Below are 19247 nucleotides of genomic sequence, written 5' to 3' on the forward strand. Positions count from 1 at the left end.
TTCATTTTTTATGCTCCCCAATCTAGAATTTTTTACTAGTTTTGACTTTTAAAATATTTCTGTTAAGGTCCTTTACTATTCATCTTGCTGTGAATCAAACCATTGCCTTGTTGCTAAGGTAAATTGGAATCTAGTTACCTTTTAGGTATGAACCAATCTACCCTAGTAAACAATTGTTTAGATGATAAATACGGACCTTAAAGGGGAACTATCGCGAAATTAATAATTCTTTAAATGAATAATTATATCAAATTATTAAAGTTCCTAAATATAATGCATTACACAATTTATACAGTTTTTAAAATATTTCAGTATTTATAGTGGTCCCACAGTAAGCTACTCCTCTACAAACTGGCCTCTGGCCAGCTCTGAAGTCGGAGTCGGGTTAATTTGCATATCAAGTCTGACCTTACTCTCATTGGTTGTTCTGCTGTCAATCATGATCGTTTTACTGAATGCCCAGTAACTTTCACATGACATCCCTTTAAAATCAGCGTAGGTAGTGGGGCGGGCTGGAAAGGCTTTCCTCTCTCAACACACACATTTCCTGCTATCTTCTTCAACTCCCCCCCCCCCCAGGTATGTGAAAAACCAACACTGGTATTGAAGTGGCTGCAAAGATTTCCTTCTCCGTTCCCCGTTCGCACATATCTCCTGATCTCTCCCTTCAAACCCTCCCCCAGTACAGCCGGTGCCTGAGCGTCTCAAAGCATTATTTAAAAGTGAAAGTATAGCGAAGGGAGACACAGGCAGGCACTGATTCTGTCTTTCTGTGGGGGGAGGATTTAAACAAGGGGAGAGAAGGAGTTATTTATGACGGTGGGGGAACGGAGAAGGATATCTTTTATGCCAATTCACTACGGAGCACTGCGTTTCTGCATGTATTTCTGGGCTGGAGTAGGTGGGTCAAAGCAGGAGATTTGTGTATTTAGGTGGGAAGTAGAAAAGAGCTTTTCAAGCCACAGCACTACTCATCATGGTCAAGGAGGAGATAGCAAAGAAGCTAACACCATATAGTGTTGTTTAAATACTGGAAAAGCAGAATATAGCTTTTTTCTTGAAAAATAGACTTACTGTTATGATTAAAATATACTTAATAAAAGTGCATAAGAGCTATTTTTGGGTGCGTGCAGTGAGTTATAGTTCTTTGGTTGTTGAAACACCACCAATGCTTTTACAACATAACATTTTCAAATCAATGAGTATTAGTGACCAATAATTATGTGCCCCCAGTCCACTTACAGACAAATGAGATTTGCTTGCATAATATTAAGAATCACACCAACCTTCGACTTCCACATGACACTAAAATTTAAGGCTTATGTCACACGTAGCCTATGGCACATATTTTCGGCAAGCTGAAAAATGCTTGCCGAAAATACACTCCATACGCTTAAAACTCCCCCCTGCATGTGCCTGCAGCCGAATGAATGGAATACGCTCGGGTGCAGGCACATGTAGACAATATCCTCATAAAAACGAGACTTAACATTTTCTTGCGTTTTTATGCGGATATCGGTTACATGTGCCTGCACCAGAGCGTATTCTATTCATTCGGGTGCAGGCACATGTAGGGGGCGTTTTTTGGCTTGCTGAAAATATATACCATACGATACGCGTGGCATTAGTCTTATACCGCGCTGCGGAATATGTTGGCGCTTTATAAATAAATGTTAATGTAATACCGGCCACATATTGAATCCACATCCTGCTAATGGCTAATTAGTAGTGATGAGTGAGCCAGTCCCGTTTTGCTGCAATATTTAAGAAAAGGAAAAAAATCATGAAACGCATTGCACTCAATGGCCGGTTTTTGTGGTGACTTTTTTTTGTAACCATGGGAGTCTGTGGGAATTTTTGCGCCAAAAAATAGTTACGATTAATTTAGATGCGTGCTGCATGGCTGCACATAAATCTGTTTACTAACTTAATTGCTAACTATCCATGCAGGATGTGGATTCAATATATGGCCAGTACTAAAGGTGTGAGGTTGCAACCCTACGTGACACCCAAGCTAATCACAGGATATTAAATTTTTCAGGCAAAAATATCACAGGACTTGTGATATACTCATTTTAATCTCTGCAACCAAAAATAAGCATTTTTGGCACTTTTATAAAGCTTTTCTTAATCATAATAGTAATAGTGTTTCTACAATTACCATTAACCCTTTTCCTGCCAAGCATATAGCTCCTACATGTTATTGTGCAGTTAGAGGTTTCTCTCTGCACTGGCAGCTTTTGTGCCTGGTGCAGACTTCAGAGTGTTGTTGGTCCTGCAACACGACTGACCACAAAACAGCAGAGTGGGCAGTGCCCCTCTTGCTCTACAACCAGGTACCACACATTTTTGCACACACACATTTTCCAAAGTTAGTCTTTTTATTTTTTTCTTCTTTTGCGCACACCCTATCCCCCTCTTTGTACTGTTAGGGGGTCTAAGCGTATCTCCGCTTTTCTCAGTCCTGCGCTTTTCTGCCTGAGAGAAGTGGATCCACTTCCTTATGCCGCTCTGTGTGCCTCCGTGTGCACACACAGAGCACAGCATACTGGAGGTTTGGCCTGAAAAATGTTCGCTTTCGCATTTTCCAGGCCGACCTCCGGGCAGTAACCATAGCCTTCAGTGCAGGCGTACGGAAGCGGATCCGCTTCTCTCAGCCAGGCAGAAAAGTGCATGGCTGAGGGAATCAGAGATACGCTTCGTCTGACCTCGTCCTTAGAAAAGCCATAAAACTTACTACATTTAGGAAAGATTTGCAGTTTGGTAGCTCGAGGGTCTTTGCCTAGTTTAGATTTGTCGGAATATGTACCTTCCAAAAATGCATGATTTTCTGGGGTAAACCTACCATTACTGAACTTTTTGGCTCAAAATCTAAAGTATGCAGGTTTCTGGAGTGGTGCTTTGCAAATTCAGTAGTGCACTGCTGGGAATATTTGCTCTATGCAAGTCAAAAATCTCCATAGAATATATATATATATATATATATACAGTGGTGTGAAAAACTATTTGCCCCCTTCCTGATTTCTTATTCTTTTGCATGTTTGTCACACTTAAATGTTTCTGCTCATCAAAAACCGTTAACTATTAGTCAAAGATAACATCAAAATGCAGTTTTTAAATGAAGGTTTAAGTTATTAAGGGAGGAAAAAAACTCCAAATCTACATGGCCCTGTGTGAAAAAGTGATTGCCCCCCTTGTTAAAAAATAACTTAACTGTGGTTTATCACACCTGAGTTCAATTTCTGTAATCACCCCCAGGCCTGATTACTGCCACACCTGTTTCAATCAAGAAATCACTTAAATAGGAGCTACCTGACACAGAGAAGTAGACCAAAAGCACCTCAAAAGCTAGACATCATGCCAAGATCCAAAGAAATTCAGGAACAAATGAGAACAAAAGTAATTGAGATCTATCAGTCTGGTAAAGGTTATAAAGCCATTTCTAAAGCTTTGGGACTCCAGCGAACCACAGTGAGAGTCATTATCCATAAATGGCAAAAACATGGAACAGTGGTGAACCTTCCCAGGAGTGGCCGGCCGACCAAAATTACCCCAAGAGCGCAGAGACAACTCATCCGAGAGGCCACAAAAGACCCCAGGACAACATCTAAAGAACTGCAGGCCTCACTTGCCTCAATTAAGGTCAGTGTTCACGACTCCACCATAAGAAAGAGACTGGGCAAAAACGGCCTGCATGGCAGATTTCCAAGGCGCAAACCACTTTTAAGCAAAAAGAACATTAAGGCTCGTCTCAATTTTGCTAGAAAACATCTCAATGATTGCCAAGACTTTTGAGAAAATACCTTGTGGACCGACGAGACAAAAGTTGAACTTTTTGGAAGGTGCGTGTCCTGTTACATCTGGCATAAAAGTAACACAGCATTTCAGAAAAAGAACATCATACCAACAGTAAAATATGGTGGTGGTAGTGTGATGGTCTGGGGTTGTTTTGCTGCTTCAGGACCTGGAAGGCTTGCTGTGATAGATGGAACCATGAATTCTACTGTCTACCAAAAAATCCTGAAGGAGAATGTCCGGCCATCTGTTCGTCAACTCAAGCTGAAGCGATCTTGGGTGCTGCAGCAGGACAATGACCCAAAACACACCAGCAAATCCACCTCTGAATGGCTGGAGAAAAACAAAATGAAGACTTTGGAGTGGCCTAGTCAAAGTCCTGACCTGAATCCTATTGAGATGTTGTGGCATGACCTTAAAAAGGCGGTTCATGCTAGAAAACCCTCAAATAAAGCTGAATTACAACAATTCTGCAAAGATGAGTGGGCCAAAATTCCTCCAGAGCGCTGTAAAAGACTCGTTGCAAGTTATCGCAAACGCTTGATTGCAGTTATTGCTGCTAAGGGTGGCCCAACCAGTTATTAGGTTCAGGGGGCAATTACTTTTTCACACAGGGCCATGTAGGTTTGGATTTTTTTTCTCCCTAAATAATAAAAACCCTTATTTCAAAACTGCATTTTGTGTTTACTTGTGTTATCTTTGACTAATAGTTAAATGTGTTTGATGATCAGAAACATTTTGTGTGACAAACATGCAAAAGAATAAGAAATCAGGAAGGGGGCAAATAGTTTTTCACACCACTGTATGTACAATATACATATTTGGTATAGGCATTCAGGAGACACAGGATACCAAATCCGTTGTTTTTGTGCAAAGCCTTGGATATATCTGTTTATATTAACAAAAATATGATTTATTTCTATTTTTTAGACATTTAAAAGCCTATATCTTGCTACAGAAATGGAATGGCACAAATTAGCACAAAATTGTGTATTATAATGAATTTAGTATATTAAAGTGGACAAATATCACCAAATATTACATATACTGCAGTGCAAGCAATAGTTCTGAATGCATACACTTTGCTTCCTATACATGTATATATTTTACTATGTACCATGTTCTCTTTTGTCTATATTTTTTCCTGGACAGTGTTTAGATCTGCTAATAAGATCCACAGATTCGTGTAAATGGATAACAGCCTTAGTTTGAAAGAGGGCATATAGCAGTTGGAAGGATGCTTTGCATTCAGCATAGGGGAGGGCGGGACATTGCTACGTATTTTGTGACATCACAGCAAGGTGTTGCCACTCCCACTCAGCAATTGCTAGACCTGGCTCTCAGAGAAAGGTCTGTAATACTGTTTCTTTTATTTGAAAAAGTAAGCATTTTTGTTAAAACAATATATTTGAGAATATTATTGTTATCATCATATCTATCCAATTAGACAATTTAATTTTCATGATAGTTCCCCTTTAAAAGAAAGGTAAGTAATAAAAAGTAAAAGTAATAATAGTGTCAGTGGCAGGCACTGGTGCTACCATTTCCTAAGTGCCAACATTTCCCAAGTGCTAGGAAGAAGGAAATGGCAGTTAAACAAGGCAGTTGGACATGGCTTTGACAAGGCTACAAACTATCTCCAATCAACGCTGAACAACGTGGAATCACAAGAAAACAACTTGTTCCTGGTAGTTTGTTATTCCTACCCCAAAATGTTTTATCCTGCCCTCCTCCTCTTTGCACTTTCATGTTTCTTAAAACATCTCCAGCCACACCCTCCATCCAGTCAGAAAGGTATAACAATCACTGCCTCTCTACTCTCCTCTCCTTCCCTGTCAGCACATGAAGTCTTTAAATTGCTCTGCTCCATAACCCCAGTTAACTCTTTCTCCTCACATAAAACAAAAACATACAAATCCCGCTCTCACCTTGCATTCCTCTCCTTCCTGTTACTCGCTGCTGGTGACATTTCCCCCAACCCCGGCCCCTACCCCATCCCTGTTCTGTTAGGGACATGTTCACCAAACCCACCCTGTACCCCTTTAAATTACAGAACCCTTACCCCTATATCCAAAGCCTCTATTCAAATTTTCTGTGCCCTCTGGAATTCCCGCTCCGTCTGCAACAAACTCACCTCCATCCATGACCTTTTCATCGCTAAATCACTTAACTTGTTTGCAACTGAGACCTGGCTTTCCTCTTCTGACACTGCCTCACCTGCTGCTCTGTCCTTTGGGGGGCTACACCTTACTCACACTCCCAGACCTGGAAACAGGGCAGGGGGTGGGGTAGGACTCCTTCTCTCCCCCAGCTATTCATTTAAAGTCCTTCCACCTCCTCCTTCTCTTTCATTTTCCTCATTTAAGTTTCACTCTATTAGGCTCTTCTCCCCTGCTTCGCTTCGCATTGCGGTCATATACCGACCTCCTGGACCGACCTCACAATTCTTTGACAACTTTTCTGCCTGGCTTCCTTACTTCCTTTCCTCTGTTAACAATCCCAATGCCCCTGCTGCCTCTAAACTCCTTTCACTAACATCCTCCTTTGGGTTATCTCTGTGCTCTGACTCCCCCTCTCACTCTAATGGAAACTCCCTGGATCTTATATTTACAAAATGTTGTTCTACCTCCAACTTGACTAACTCCCCTTTCCCCTTCTCTGATCACAATCTGCTCACATTTCAACTCTCCCTAACTCCCTCTACACCCTCTGCTGTCCCCCAAACATACACATACCGAGACCTGCAATCCCTAAACACGTCACACCTCTCTTCTTCCTTTGAATCTCTTCATTCTAACATCCTGTCTCTTGTCCTAATCAGGCTACCTCTGTGTACTACAGCACACTCGCCACTGCCCTTAATGAGCTTGCTCCTGCCAAGACTAAACGCATGAGGCCCAAACCACTCCAACCCTGGCACATTGCTCATACCAAATCCCTCCAAAAACGTACACTTGAGCGCCGCTGGCGCAAATCAAGGTCAGAGTCAGATTTCTGCAGCTACAAATCTGCTCTGCTCTCCTACAACACCTCCCTCTGCCAAGATAAACAAACCTACTTCACTGCACTTATTAACTCCCTCTCTAAAAAACCTACACAACTCTTCTCTACCTTTAACTCTCTGCTGTCCCCTCCTCCGCCCCCTCCGTGTGCTTCAATCACTGCTCAAGCTATCGCTGAGCACTTTAAAAATAAAATTGACACCATCCGATGTGACATTGCACAACTTAATCCCCACAACCATTCCCCTCCCTCCCTACATGCTACACAGTCTCTTCTTGGCTCCTTCTCCCCAGTGACTGAAGAGGAAGTCTCAAAACTGTTGTCTTCCTCTACCTGCCCACTTGATCCCATTCCTACCAAACCTCTACGTAATGCCAACCCCTGTCTTATCAAAGCCTTAACTCATCTATTCAATCTCTCGCTCTCTACTGGAATCTTTCCCTCCCAACTGAAACATGCACTTATAACCCCTATTCTGAAAAAACCCTCCCTTGATCCCTCCAATCCTACTAACCTCCGACCTATCTCTCTGCTCCCATTCATCTCCAAACTGCTTGAGCGCCTAGTTTACAACCGACTGACGCTATTCCTCTCTGACAATAACCTCCTGGATCCCCTACAATCTGGTTTTAGACAACAACACTCCACCAAAACTGCTCTAACCTGACTAACAAATGACCTGCTATCGGCTAAAGGCAAAAAACACTACTCGCTACCAATACTTCTTGATCTCTCTGCTGCTTTTGACACTGTGGGTCACCCTCTTCTCCTCCAGACTCTCCGCTCTCTTGGCCTTCGTGACACTGCCTTATCCTGGTTTTCATCTTATCTCTCAGATCGATCCTTCAGTGTCTCTTACAATGGGGAATCATCTTTTCCCTTGCCTCTTTCTGTCGGGGTTCCCCAAGGCTCTGTCCTGGGCCCCTTACTATTTTCTCTCTATACCTCCTCACTTGGCAAACTAATCAATTATTTTGGCTTTCAGTACCACCTCTATGCTGACGATACTCAGATCTATCTTTCCTCTTCTGATCTCAACCCAGAGCTTCTAACTCGTGTCTCTTCCTGCCTGTCTGCTATCTCCACGTTACCTTAAATTAAACCTCTCTAAAACGGAATTGGTTCTCTTTCCCCCATCCAACGCCCACATTGTTCCTGAGGTATCTATACAGTTTAACAATTCTACCATCACCCCATCTTCCCAGGCCCGGTGCCTTGGGGTTATCCTTGATTCTGCCCTGTCCTTCACTTCCCATATCCAATCACTTATCAAATCATGTCACTTTCACCTAAGAAATATCTCCAAAATACGATCATTTATTACCCATGATGCTGCCAAAATTCTTATTCACTCTCTTATAATATCTCGCCTGGACTACTGTAACTCCCTTTTAATTGGCCATCCCCTCCAAAGACTGTCCCCTCTCCAGTCCATAATGAATACTGCTGCCAGGCTCATACACCTCTCCAACCGCTCCTCCTCTGCCATGCCACTCTGCCAATCCTTGCACTGGCTTCCCCTACCATCCAGGATAAAATTCAAACTCCTGACTCTTACATTCAAAGCAGTTCATAACTCTGCCCCACCCTACATCTCTGAACTTATCTCTAGGTACCATCCATCCCGCTTGTTAAGCTCCTCTACTGACCTGCTCCTCAACTCCTCTCTCATTCCCTCCTCACACGCTCGTATTCAAGACTTTGCAAGGGCTGCCCCCCTTCTCTGGAATTCGCTCCCACAAACAAACTTTCTCCCAATCTCTCTGCCTTCAAGAGATCTCTAAAAACACATTTATTTAGAGAAGCTTACCCTAATCTAGTTTAGCAACACCCTGTGCCACACCTCTCACAACTCTGGTCATGCCCATTCCCACACCTTGTGTCTCAGCCCTTTCTACTTGTAGATTGTAAGCTCTTTTGGGCAGGGCTCTCTTCACCTCTTGTATAGGTTATTGATTGCTTTATATGTTACTCTGTATGTCCAATGTATGAAACCCACTTATTGTACAGACCTGCGGAATATGTTGGCGCTTTATAAATAAATGTTAATAATAATAATAATGATAAAATTGCACCTTCACAAATGAACCGTTTTTTGGTCTGTGACATCAGCAATCCTGACAACCAGAAAGCATTTTAAATTGTAATAGCAAAATGAGATAGCAAATGAGAATGGCAAATTAAATACTATAAAAAATAAAAGGTTGCTAAGAATGGATCTTTCTATAGCATAAAAACCATTAAATTAAAAATCAACCAACCATGTAATGCCACATGAAAATAATTAGGATTTTTCTTTTGTTTAGGCATTTAAAACTCTTGAGCAGCAGACTATAAACTGGACATCAATATGAGGAATTTTCCCAGTTTTAATACTTTCTCCAGCCCTATCTGCCTTCCCACCCCTTTAATTTTTCCACTGTAGTATGACTAGGAATGAAGGCAGAAAATGTTAATAAGAGGACAACCATACCTTTAAAACCCCAGGGCTTTTAATTTCTCCCTCAACAGTTAAAGGAAAAGGAAAGGTAAAAACTAAGTAAGGTCTATGAAAATACAGCCATAAGCACTCACAGGATTTCTTGTCTGTTTTCCTGTGCCAGAATCTGTGCAGGTCTCTCCTGCTCCCCCTCCCTCAAGAATGCTAAGAAGTAGCAGTAAGCTTCCTCATAGTCTTACAAACTAAGCATTTACAAGGGTCTTCGTGCAGGAGCATGGCATTATGGGAATTTTCTTTACAGAGTTAAGCGTTTTTTTTTTTTCCTATGAGGCTTCTGATCATCTGAACAGAAGAAATATGGGGAGACTTAAGGGCACTATTGAGAGAACTGAAGGTATGCCTACAGCTTGAGATTAACTCTTTATTAGCCTTTCCTTCTCCTTTAAGTAAGAAGGCTTACCTTAGTAGCTGGAAAATTAAGAATTTTGAAGTCAGTGCTGTCCAACTTCTCTGGGACCAAGGGCCGGAATTTTTCTGGCCTACGTGGTGGAGGGCCGATAATTGAAGCTAGTTTTGACCACTCCCCTTTTTAAACTGCACCCACTTCAAATCACACCCATGTTATCACAAGAGCTTTTAAGACCATACCCACTTTAATGGTGGTAGCGCAGCATAGGCACACGGGCAGCGTAGGACAGGCAGAGTATGGAACACACAGGCAGCATAGGGCAAGCAGAGTATGGCACACACAGGCAGCATACTGCCATACACACAGGCAGCATAAAGCAGGCAGTACATACAGTGATACAATGCTGGCACTGCTCCTACAGTCTGCGGTGTGAACAATGCAGGTACTAAAAAGTACAGTACAGGTGATTACAGCCTAAAGCTGGCCATACACGTGGCGATCTCACGATGTTTCGTACGACCGTCGGTCGCACGAAACATCGTCAGATCCGCCACACACCATTCAGGGCTGAATCGGCAGGTAAGGAGGTAGAAACAATAGGATTTCTACCTCCTTCTGCCGATTCAGCTCTGAAGGGAGAATTTTGGTCAGGCGCCTTCTATGGCGCCCGATCAAAATTTTCTAACTTGGCCGATCGGCGAGCCGACCGATTTCAGCAGCATCCTGCGATATCGGTCGGCTCGCTGACATGCCATACACGCACCGATTATCGTACGAAACGAGGTTTCGTACGATAATATCGGTGCGTGTATGGCCACCTTAAATCTAAAGGTGTGAACAATGCAGGGGGCCAGTTAATCTCAGTACTGATACCATTTAAAGATTACAAAAAAGTAAGCAGTCACAGCAGCCAGACAGGTGGGGGGTGGGGCACGGGCCAGTAGTTGATCAGCACTAGCATAAGCAATTACAGGTCTGCCTGATCTTTGATAATGCATAGGTCTGGCCAGTATTTGCACATGCTATTGGGATGAGTGAACGAGTTGGGGGGGAGGGGTAGTCTCTTTTAGGATTGGTGCATTTTACTTAAAACAATGGAAGGAAGTGGAGCAGGCAGCAGGGAGTTTCCTTGTAATTTATCTGATGTATACAAAACAATAGTATTTACAGAAAATATTTTTATAACGCTGCCAACTTGTCACTTTTACCTATTGGGAGTCTGGTTTTGTACTTTCCCATCATCTGGGTTACTCTCGCTCAAACCTTGCTCCCCTTCACTGCACAAAATAAAGAAAGAAAGAAATAATGAAGAAACTAGTACTAATTAAAAAAAAAAACAGATAAAAAATGAAAATTACAGTGTGGAGGTATAGATACTAAGCATTTAAAGAACATTGACTCACTTCCTAGTGTCAAACGGTCTCTTACTTGCTCCAGTTGATCCTCTTAGCCATTTCTGCACTATCATCATCTTTTTGATATCTCTCAAGTGAATCACGTATTTCACAGATATCTCTGGATGTTTCAACATCTATAGTGACTTCATGGTCTCCATGATGCCGCTTATGTCCTACAGTGAGTTGTTCCTTTTCTTTTTCTGTAAGAAGTATCTTCATCCCACGGGGAGAGAATGTGTTCCTGTGTGTGCCAATTCTACAAGCTTTAATTTTTTTTTTTGATGAGCTTACAGAGGTGCCATGTTGTATGCCATCAGCAGCTAGATTGACACCAAGACATGCAGTTAGAGCTTTAATCTTAGGTCTGGCAATCTTAGCAGGTAAACCGTTGTCATGTATCATATCACTTTTGCCAAGTATATTTTCTCCCAATGGACTCAACTGCTGATTTTCCATAGGACTTTTTGCTAGCCTCGCCTCCCTTGTGTGTTCTGCTGGTGTCCTAACATTACCCTCCTTTCTGTGAAATGTCTCAAATGGTTTCAAACTTATATCAGGCATTTGATTGTCTTTGTCTGCATTCTTGGACCATCCTATATCACCACATTCTACACCAGTTAGTTTGCTGGATCCTTCGAAGCATGTACTCTGTCTATTAAAACTCTCAGATCCTTCTGCAATCAATGTACCTTTCTCCTGTGTAAGGTTATTAGAAACTATGTCTGTATTATTAAGCAGTTTTTTATGCTCATTATTACAAAGTTGTCTCACTGTGCTCTCAGTTTGTTGTTTCAGAGTAGCAAAACCTTTTGTCTGTTTACATTCTTCTGTACTACGTTCTAGTGGATCCCAGTGAAACTGATGGTTTTCTCCACAACCCCACAGAAATTGTATTTTATTTTTTGTTTCCGTGAAGGACAAATGAGACAGCAGAGAAAGGGGAGAAGCACAGCTCCTGCCATGATGGTGACCAGACAGTACAAGATGGTGGAGTGATGCTAGAGAGACTGAAAAAAAAGAAACTGCTTCTGGATCTGCGAAAGAATGATAAATATAATATTAATTAAAAATTAAAGAAAATAAAAGTTTTAGCAGAATAAAAATGCATTAACACATCAACCTAAGAATTTTTCTGTCTCAGAATGGGCAAAACTTTATATTATTAAAAAATGAAAATATATATAACTGTTAATCATTTTGTACAAAAGATCATGAGAGAGGATGCTGCAAAGTGTAAAATTTTTTAGTTGATCTCACAGTTTACATACAAATCACAAGCAGAAAAGCGGTGTAGGATACAATGGAATTACACTAGTTTTGACCAGGCAAAAATCTGGAAAAATGTAAAATCAGGGAAATGTATTAAAGCAACTTATTCTTCAAGTACTCAAAGGATATAAAACCCAGGAGTCAGTTTTAATTTGAAATACAATATTTACCATGTTAATGAGAAGGGGTGAGCTGTGCACCCATTGAAATTCATTATAAATTGATAAGACCACAAAAAAGGTCTATAAAATGTGATCAATACAGGGAATTTAAGGGAATGTCAATTCAGTCAATCTGCTTTTGAACAGCCCATCAGAAAAAAAAACATTTTTTGTAAATCATTTTTTTTATTATTTAAAATGTTTGTTTGGAAGCTACAGACCAGGATAAGCACTACTAAAACTCTCACAGATCTGCTCTCTGTAGGGGATGTTTAAGACCAGGACTTGGCAAGCAGCCAAACAAAAAAAGTTAACACTGAACTGATCCTGCACATGCCTTCCAGCTTGCTTTATTTGCATGTCTTTGATACCATTGGCTGGCAAGATTCAGCCAATCGGATCAATGAGATGCAAATTAAGCAGAAGGAAGGCGAGCGCAGTAATCAGTTCAGCATGAACTTCCTGTTTGGGCATAATCCAAGATGGTGTTGGCAATACCTGCTAAACCAAGAGAAGAGCTGATCCTGATCTGTAGCTTTAACATTTTAAATAATAAAAATGAATTACAAAAATGTGTTTTCTGGCAGGGGCTCTTCAAATTCAGACTATTGTCTGAAGGTAAACATCCCCTTAAAAATTGATGTTTCACTGTAGTCATTATTCAGAAAGACAAAAACTGGTCAAATGCCATAAACCGCTCTCATATACTTGTAGATTGTAAGCTCTTTTGGGCAGGGCCCTCTTCACCTCTTGTATCGGTTTTTGATTGCTTTATATGTTACCCTGTATGTCCAATGTATGAAACCCACTTATTGTACAGCGCTGCGGAATATGTTGGCGCTTTATAAATAAATAAATGTTAATAATAATATAGAATGAAAACCTCTCAAACAGCATGTTACCAAGAAATAATTTATTTGTAGGTGCTGAATGAACAGAAGCAAACTTAAAAAGGGGTGGCTCACTTTTAGTAAGTCATAGTATAATATTGTATTCCTAGCAGCTTTGCAATTGGTCTTTTTTTTTTTTTTTTTTATAGTTTTGGAATTATTTGCCTTTCTCTTCTACATCCTTCCAGCTTTTATGGCGCAGACACATGTGCCATTTAGTCACCGCAAGTTTTTAAAAAGTTGCAGCGACTAATCCTTGCAGCGAACTGTGGGCGATTAGTCACATCGACTTATACTATACCCTATGGCAGGAAAGCCAGTTGTGGCAACTAATTGCCCCATGTGTCTTCACCCTTAAATTGGGGTCACTGACCTCTGAAGCCAAATACTATTGCTCTGTAAGTTTGCAATTTTATTACTGTTACTTTTTATTTCTTATCTTTCTATTTAGTTCCTATCCTATTCATATTCCAGTCTTTCATTCAAACCATTGCCTAATTGTCTTCTTTACCTTAACCAGATACCTGCTGAGATTCCAAACTGGAAAGCTGCTGAACAAAAAGCTAAATGACTAATAATAAAAAGATTAGTGAATACTAATTGCAAATTGTTTCAGAATATTATTGTCTATGTCATACAAAAAGTTAATTCAAAAGTAAACCAAAATGTTAAAACTGAATTAACATTTAATCTGTTTCAGCACCTACTGCACTATAGAGTTGTTCAGTGATGGCAACATAAATGCTCAAATGAAGTAACAGCTGCATGTGACATTAGCCTAAATTTAAATACTTTCACTGATTTTACTGCTTATTTTACCCTTTCACTGCCATATGAATTTTATACTTTAGTTAGTGGCAAACAATTTTTAAGGACAACCAAAGCATTCAAAATATGCTGAAAGTTTTATGTAATTTCACTTCTGTAAAAAAATCTACAAGAGTGCATTTACTTACCAAGGCACAGTGAGCAATTTTGAGCGCATGATTTTCTCCCATAATGCACCAGTTTTTCCTAGAATTTCGGCATCATTGGAGATGCAAACCGGTGAGCCTCTTGGCACAACTGTGCTGTGCCTACTGCTATTTAGCTCAATATGCCAAAATGGTCTTGTCATGCCAGAGCAGTATTTCTCTGGCATGTCCAGGGTTAAACCTGGCAACATTTGGCTTTGGATCCACACAAAGACCCTTAATTAAATATGCAACAAGGGACTGTGGAAAGGTGACAAACTTATCTGGGTTAAAAGACGATTCGGGGCCAGACCATTTGGGCAGGGAAGCTGGGCCATTGACTTCTTTGTTGATCAAAGAAACAGAATTGTAGACCTAGAACTGCAGGGGGGAACCGCTATGAGAAAATATGGATTATAAAAAAGGATCCATAGCTCCTTTGCTTTAGGGTTCACATCCTCATAAATCACATATCGGTTATGAGTAGGTCACATGCTTCCTAATGATACCAAACAGGGCCAGCCTATACCCACCAGTTTGGAGGGATAGTTTCTGGGGGACTGGAACATGAGACACCCCTCATGTTTGGTATCATTCTGATCCCCCACATCTGGATTGAAGCAAGCCCATATTTTCATAATAATATTGGATACTGGCAAATGCCAATATTATGACAGAAACTGGCCTGTGAATTGCAGCCCTCTACAGGGGGTCATAAGTGACACGTTCCTGGGCACTTCCCCCTGATGCATACGGTAATGAGAAAGGGTCCCAGCAGGGGATAAAAGGGAAAAAGACCCAGTTACTAACAGCTCATACCTGAGGTCCCAATTCTGTTTGCAATGTTATGTGTATGTCTCTTTTTGTAATATCTTTTTATATGCACGGTTTACTCTTTAATATTAAGTATAGAATTTAATAAGTTTTGTCCGGTTGCTCTAAAAAGACCTCTTATCTGTGTGTAGAGGGAAAGTTGTCGGTGTAAATGCTAGTTAACTAGTTGATTGCTAGCAGGAGAGTGAGTCTGACTGTAAGTTAACCCTTTGGCTAGAGTTCTTGTTGAATTAGTAGAAGCCAACCCTAACTACAGTGAGAGAGAGTGTGTGATACATATGTGTATTAGGAAATAATACCTGTTGTGTAGAGAAGGGAGATACTCAGATTAGGTTTCTATCGCCTGGTAACGATAGATGGTGGCAGCGAATAGTTATTTGGGGCGGTGGTATGTTTTGGGGTGTTTGACGTTAGTCTAACCTGTGTGTAAGGTGACTGAGTGTAACCCCTTGTTTCCCCGTCCCGGTGTCACATGCGTCTGAGAGTGGCTAGTCGTGACAGGCCTGTACAGAATATTTTCTAAGTTGCCTGCTGTCTTTTCCATGTTCGCTGTGGGAGTGACATCTTTAGGTGTAAGTGTGCTGCGACTATTGACACAGGGCATGAAGGGAACCTTGGAGCTACTGCCAGGTTAGGCAGTGGCAGTAGCTCCAGGGCCCCCTGCATCATTAAGCACAACAGGGCCCAGGTTATAAATCGAGCCAGCTCGTAGCTGCAGGGACAGTGCAAGAAAGCAGGTTTAACCCTTACAGCCCACAGTTTGGGGCCATAAATTAGCCCTATAGGCTTCTAAATGCATTCCCCCTCTGTGGAAAATTAGAGAGGCTTCAGATTTGTTTTTTGTTTTTTTTCCTCTGGATCAACTAGCAGTTAGGCAGGTTATATATAGGCATTAAGGGAGAACACGCATCTTTTTTTCAACGAACTTACTATGTATCCACAGCGTTTCAGAATCAGTGTGCTTTTAAAATTCCCCCCCCACCCTTTTCCCCAAAACCAACCAATGTGAAAAGGGGTTGGGTTTTGCTGCAGTTAAGTCGTCCAGGGGTCCAAACAACATGTGACATATATATGACATAAGACGGCATCACCACCTGCCATCTTCAGTCACATGGCAGTCCTCCAGCATATTTTATCTGTCTGCATCCAGGTAAGTGGTAAACACAAAACCATAAAATTTTATAAAAGAACACACACAATTTCACACACATACACAACTTTTATTTACTATATTTAAATAATGTTTTTACAACATATTAAGTATTTTAAATATTTTATTGCACATTGTGACTTAGGTTGACCTTTAATCTCATTGTATATGGATTGGTGATTTTCTTTTCATCTAGTGGTTTTATGTTATCTTTTAATACATTTTCAGTTCTGTGTTGCCAATGATTGCTTGTTTTTGCCTATAATATCTTGTTTGTTTGTTTGTTTTTTTAAATTTGTTTATATTGAATTTTAGTTATTTTATTGCATGCTGCATTGATACTGACTGCTTCTTTACATAAGAATTGTGTGTGGAATATTTCATGTCTTCCAATATTCGCTCTTATTCATTTTTGTCAAGATTCACACCTGTGTGAACAGGTGTGGCACATCTTTCTGTGTGTTATCTTATGTGTTTCTGTGTATACAGAAAGCTGGGTGGCTCAGAATAAATCATACAAAATTCTTATTTTAGGGTCTCAACTTATCATATGCAGTTAACCAACTATCCACAAAGATCAACTTCCCTACCTCAATTCCCTACTGGATAGCACAAAACAAAAAAGATCAACAGACTTGCCAGAAGAAAAAGTTATTTTGCATACCTTTTGTGTAAATTTGTGGTACAGGTGTGGGATCTATTATACAGAGTTGTGGCATTTGCTCTTTATGCTCATGCATGGACCCAACATGACCACCCACACCAGAAGCTCCCTCCCAGTATGAGCGGCCTAGTGCTGGCAGGAGCTATTTAAAAAATAAACAAAAAAAAAAACTATTGTTTTCCCTGACCAGAGGTGGGGGAAACAATTCCAGGGTGACAGGTGCCTTTTAAAATGGATTCATGCAAGCTTGGTTATGATTAAGTACTACTGTTTTATTATTACTACAAACAAAAGGGAAGTAAAAACAGAATTATTTGCTTGAAGATGGCTTAGGAAATAGCCTTTCTATAATTCAGAGCTTTCTGGGTAATGTGTCAGGATAAAGGATCCCATACCTGTATTATGTTTCAAATGTTAAAGAAAAAAAAGCAAAATATAATTATAAGAACTCTTTTTAAAATTTTAACAAATTTCTTACCTGCACACAAGTTAGCAGTTGCTTTATACCTGCAAGATCAAACAGACAGATGTAGTTAATTTAGCTTATATAATGGTAACACCAAAGCTAGAGATAGTTTTTGCTTTATAGGGTGTGCACATCTTTAAGGGGGTTATGCCTATCATTACAGACCTAAGTTGTAGGTTAGAAATTCTTCAGCCTGCACCAACTCTTAAGCACACCCAGACAGCCAGACATGTTGTAGTATACCAAAATAATCCCGACTTCAGAGGTAGGCAGGGCATTTGAAAACAGATCACTGAAGGTGGTGGAATAAGTGTGGTGACATCATTGGGGCAAGGATGGACCAGAGACCTCAACTAAAGTTGCTGGTTGGTAAGAACAATAAGACACCACCTATATTTAGTGTCAAACCAAACCCACATATTGCTACAAAAAAATATATATATTTTTCAGTGGACACACACTGAACCAACAGGGCTAATTTACGAACATAGGGACCAAATTAAGTGAAATTGCTATTGGGCAATGGCACACAGGGGAGTTAATCTGTTGTTAAAGCTCAGCTACCACAGGTGAACCATCTCCCCGAAAGGCCAGAGGGAAGGCATATATGGTGCTTTGTTTTCCAAAGTCACCCAAAGTTCCTCTGCAGAAAACTTTGGAAAATAAACAACCACATAAGCCTTCCCACCAGTGATTTACTTTATTACTAATGGGAAGGCATTTCAGAGAGATTAGTTAGTAGCTAACTAACCTCCCTGTGTGCCACTGCCCTAAGAAGTTAATACCTATATTTTTAAATCAGCCCCCCACAACTGAAACCCTATAGTTACACATAGCCATGCTATTTACCACATACTGAAAACGCAGATAACTCTGGCAAGCACAAGAAACAAGAGAATAGCAAATATCAAAGTTCTTTAACACCAGACCTGACAATACCTGAACACAGATCAGTGCGTCTACCCTGCAAAAACTCAGTCTGTCTTCAAAATCTGAAACATCAGTTAACAAGCTATAACAAGATGTATCCAATTTTCGTGGATCATTTTGTAATCCACTTTAAAGGCCGTTATCATCTTATGTCATAAGTCTCTTAATGGTTTTCATTCATAAACCAAAATAAAACCGCTTATTTGTTCGTCGTCAGACATATGCTCAACAGTTGCGTACGCAATCGGAGCACTTCTGTGTTACTGTAAACCTAGGCACTATCTTACGGCCCACCTAAAGCCAGTGAACCGCCCTACAAATATAAATTAGCAACGAATAAGAGGGATGCGATCGTATCGCTGGCTCAATTGCATCACTACATTAAGAGCTCTAGATCGGGTTTAGGTACCTAGTAGCACACATCGCTGAAGCCTGAACTGGACTTCTCAATCTCATTTCCTTCCTCTTGCGTCATTCTGCGTGGATGCAGAAGGAACCAAACTGCCTTTACGACGCTCATCGTTTATTAAGCCAACAGAAGAGAATAGGACGCGCATACACGCAATACGCACTTCCGGGCGGGACAAAATAAAAAGTACGGGCGCGGACAGCTATTGTGGTTGGGTGCGCAGATGGTACTAGAATGGCAGGGTATAAAACGCCCTAGACATTTCTAACAAAAAAAAAAAAAAAAAAAAAGACAAGCAGCAAACTGCGCATCTAGGTGATTTAAAAAAAATATATATATATTTTCAAATATATTTTTTTTCATGTAATTTGGGGTTTGTATCTAAGTTTTTTTTGCTGTTTAAACCTTAGACTTTTTTTGCAATGAGGTAATAAAAGCTTGCAGTTTTAATAAGGGAAACCATTTTTAATGTACTTA

At 40.5% G+C, this 19247-nt stretch overlaps 1 protein-coding gene across 5 annotated transcripts in view; it reads right to left on the minus strand.

Moving 5' to 3' along the window:
* Positions 1-18908, minus strand: part of LOC101733356 (zinc finger protein 692) — a 100258-nt gene extending 81350 nt beyond the window's left edge. For 2 of the 5 annotated variants that reach the window (XM_031905483.1, XM_031905482.1), the window contains exons 1-4: positions 18771-18908; positions 17444-17472; positions 11076-12078; positions 10856-10924 (exon numbers count right to left, since the gene is read on the minus strand). In XM_031905483.1, coding sequence (XP_031761343.1) covers positions 10856-10924; positions 11076-12078; positions 17444-17472; positions 18771-18817 — 1148 coding nt within the window. In that variant the 5' untranslated portion in view covers positions 18818-18908. Of the gene's footprint in view, positions 1-10855; positions 10925-11050; positions 12079-17443; positions 17473-18770 lie in introns of those variants that run through there. The other 3 variants (XM_031905486.1, XM_031905485.1, XM_031905484.1) reach the window with 2 other exon arrangements.
* Positions 18909-19247: the final 339 nt, after the last annotated feature.

The sequence above is a fragment of the Xenopus tropicalis genome, chromosome 7 (genome assembly GCF_000004195.4).
Source record: "Xenopus tropicalis strain Nigerian chromosome 7, UCB_Xtro_10.0, whole genome shotgun sequence".
Taxonomy (NCBI): domain Eukaryota; kingdom Metazoa; phylum Chordata; class Amphibia; order Anura; family Pipidae; genus Xenopus; species Xenopus tropicalis.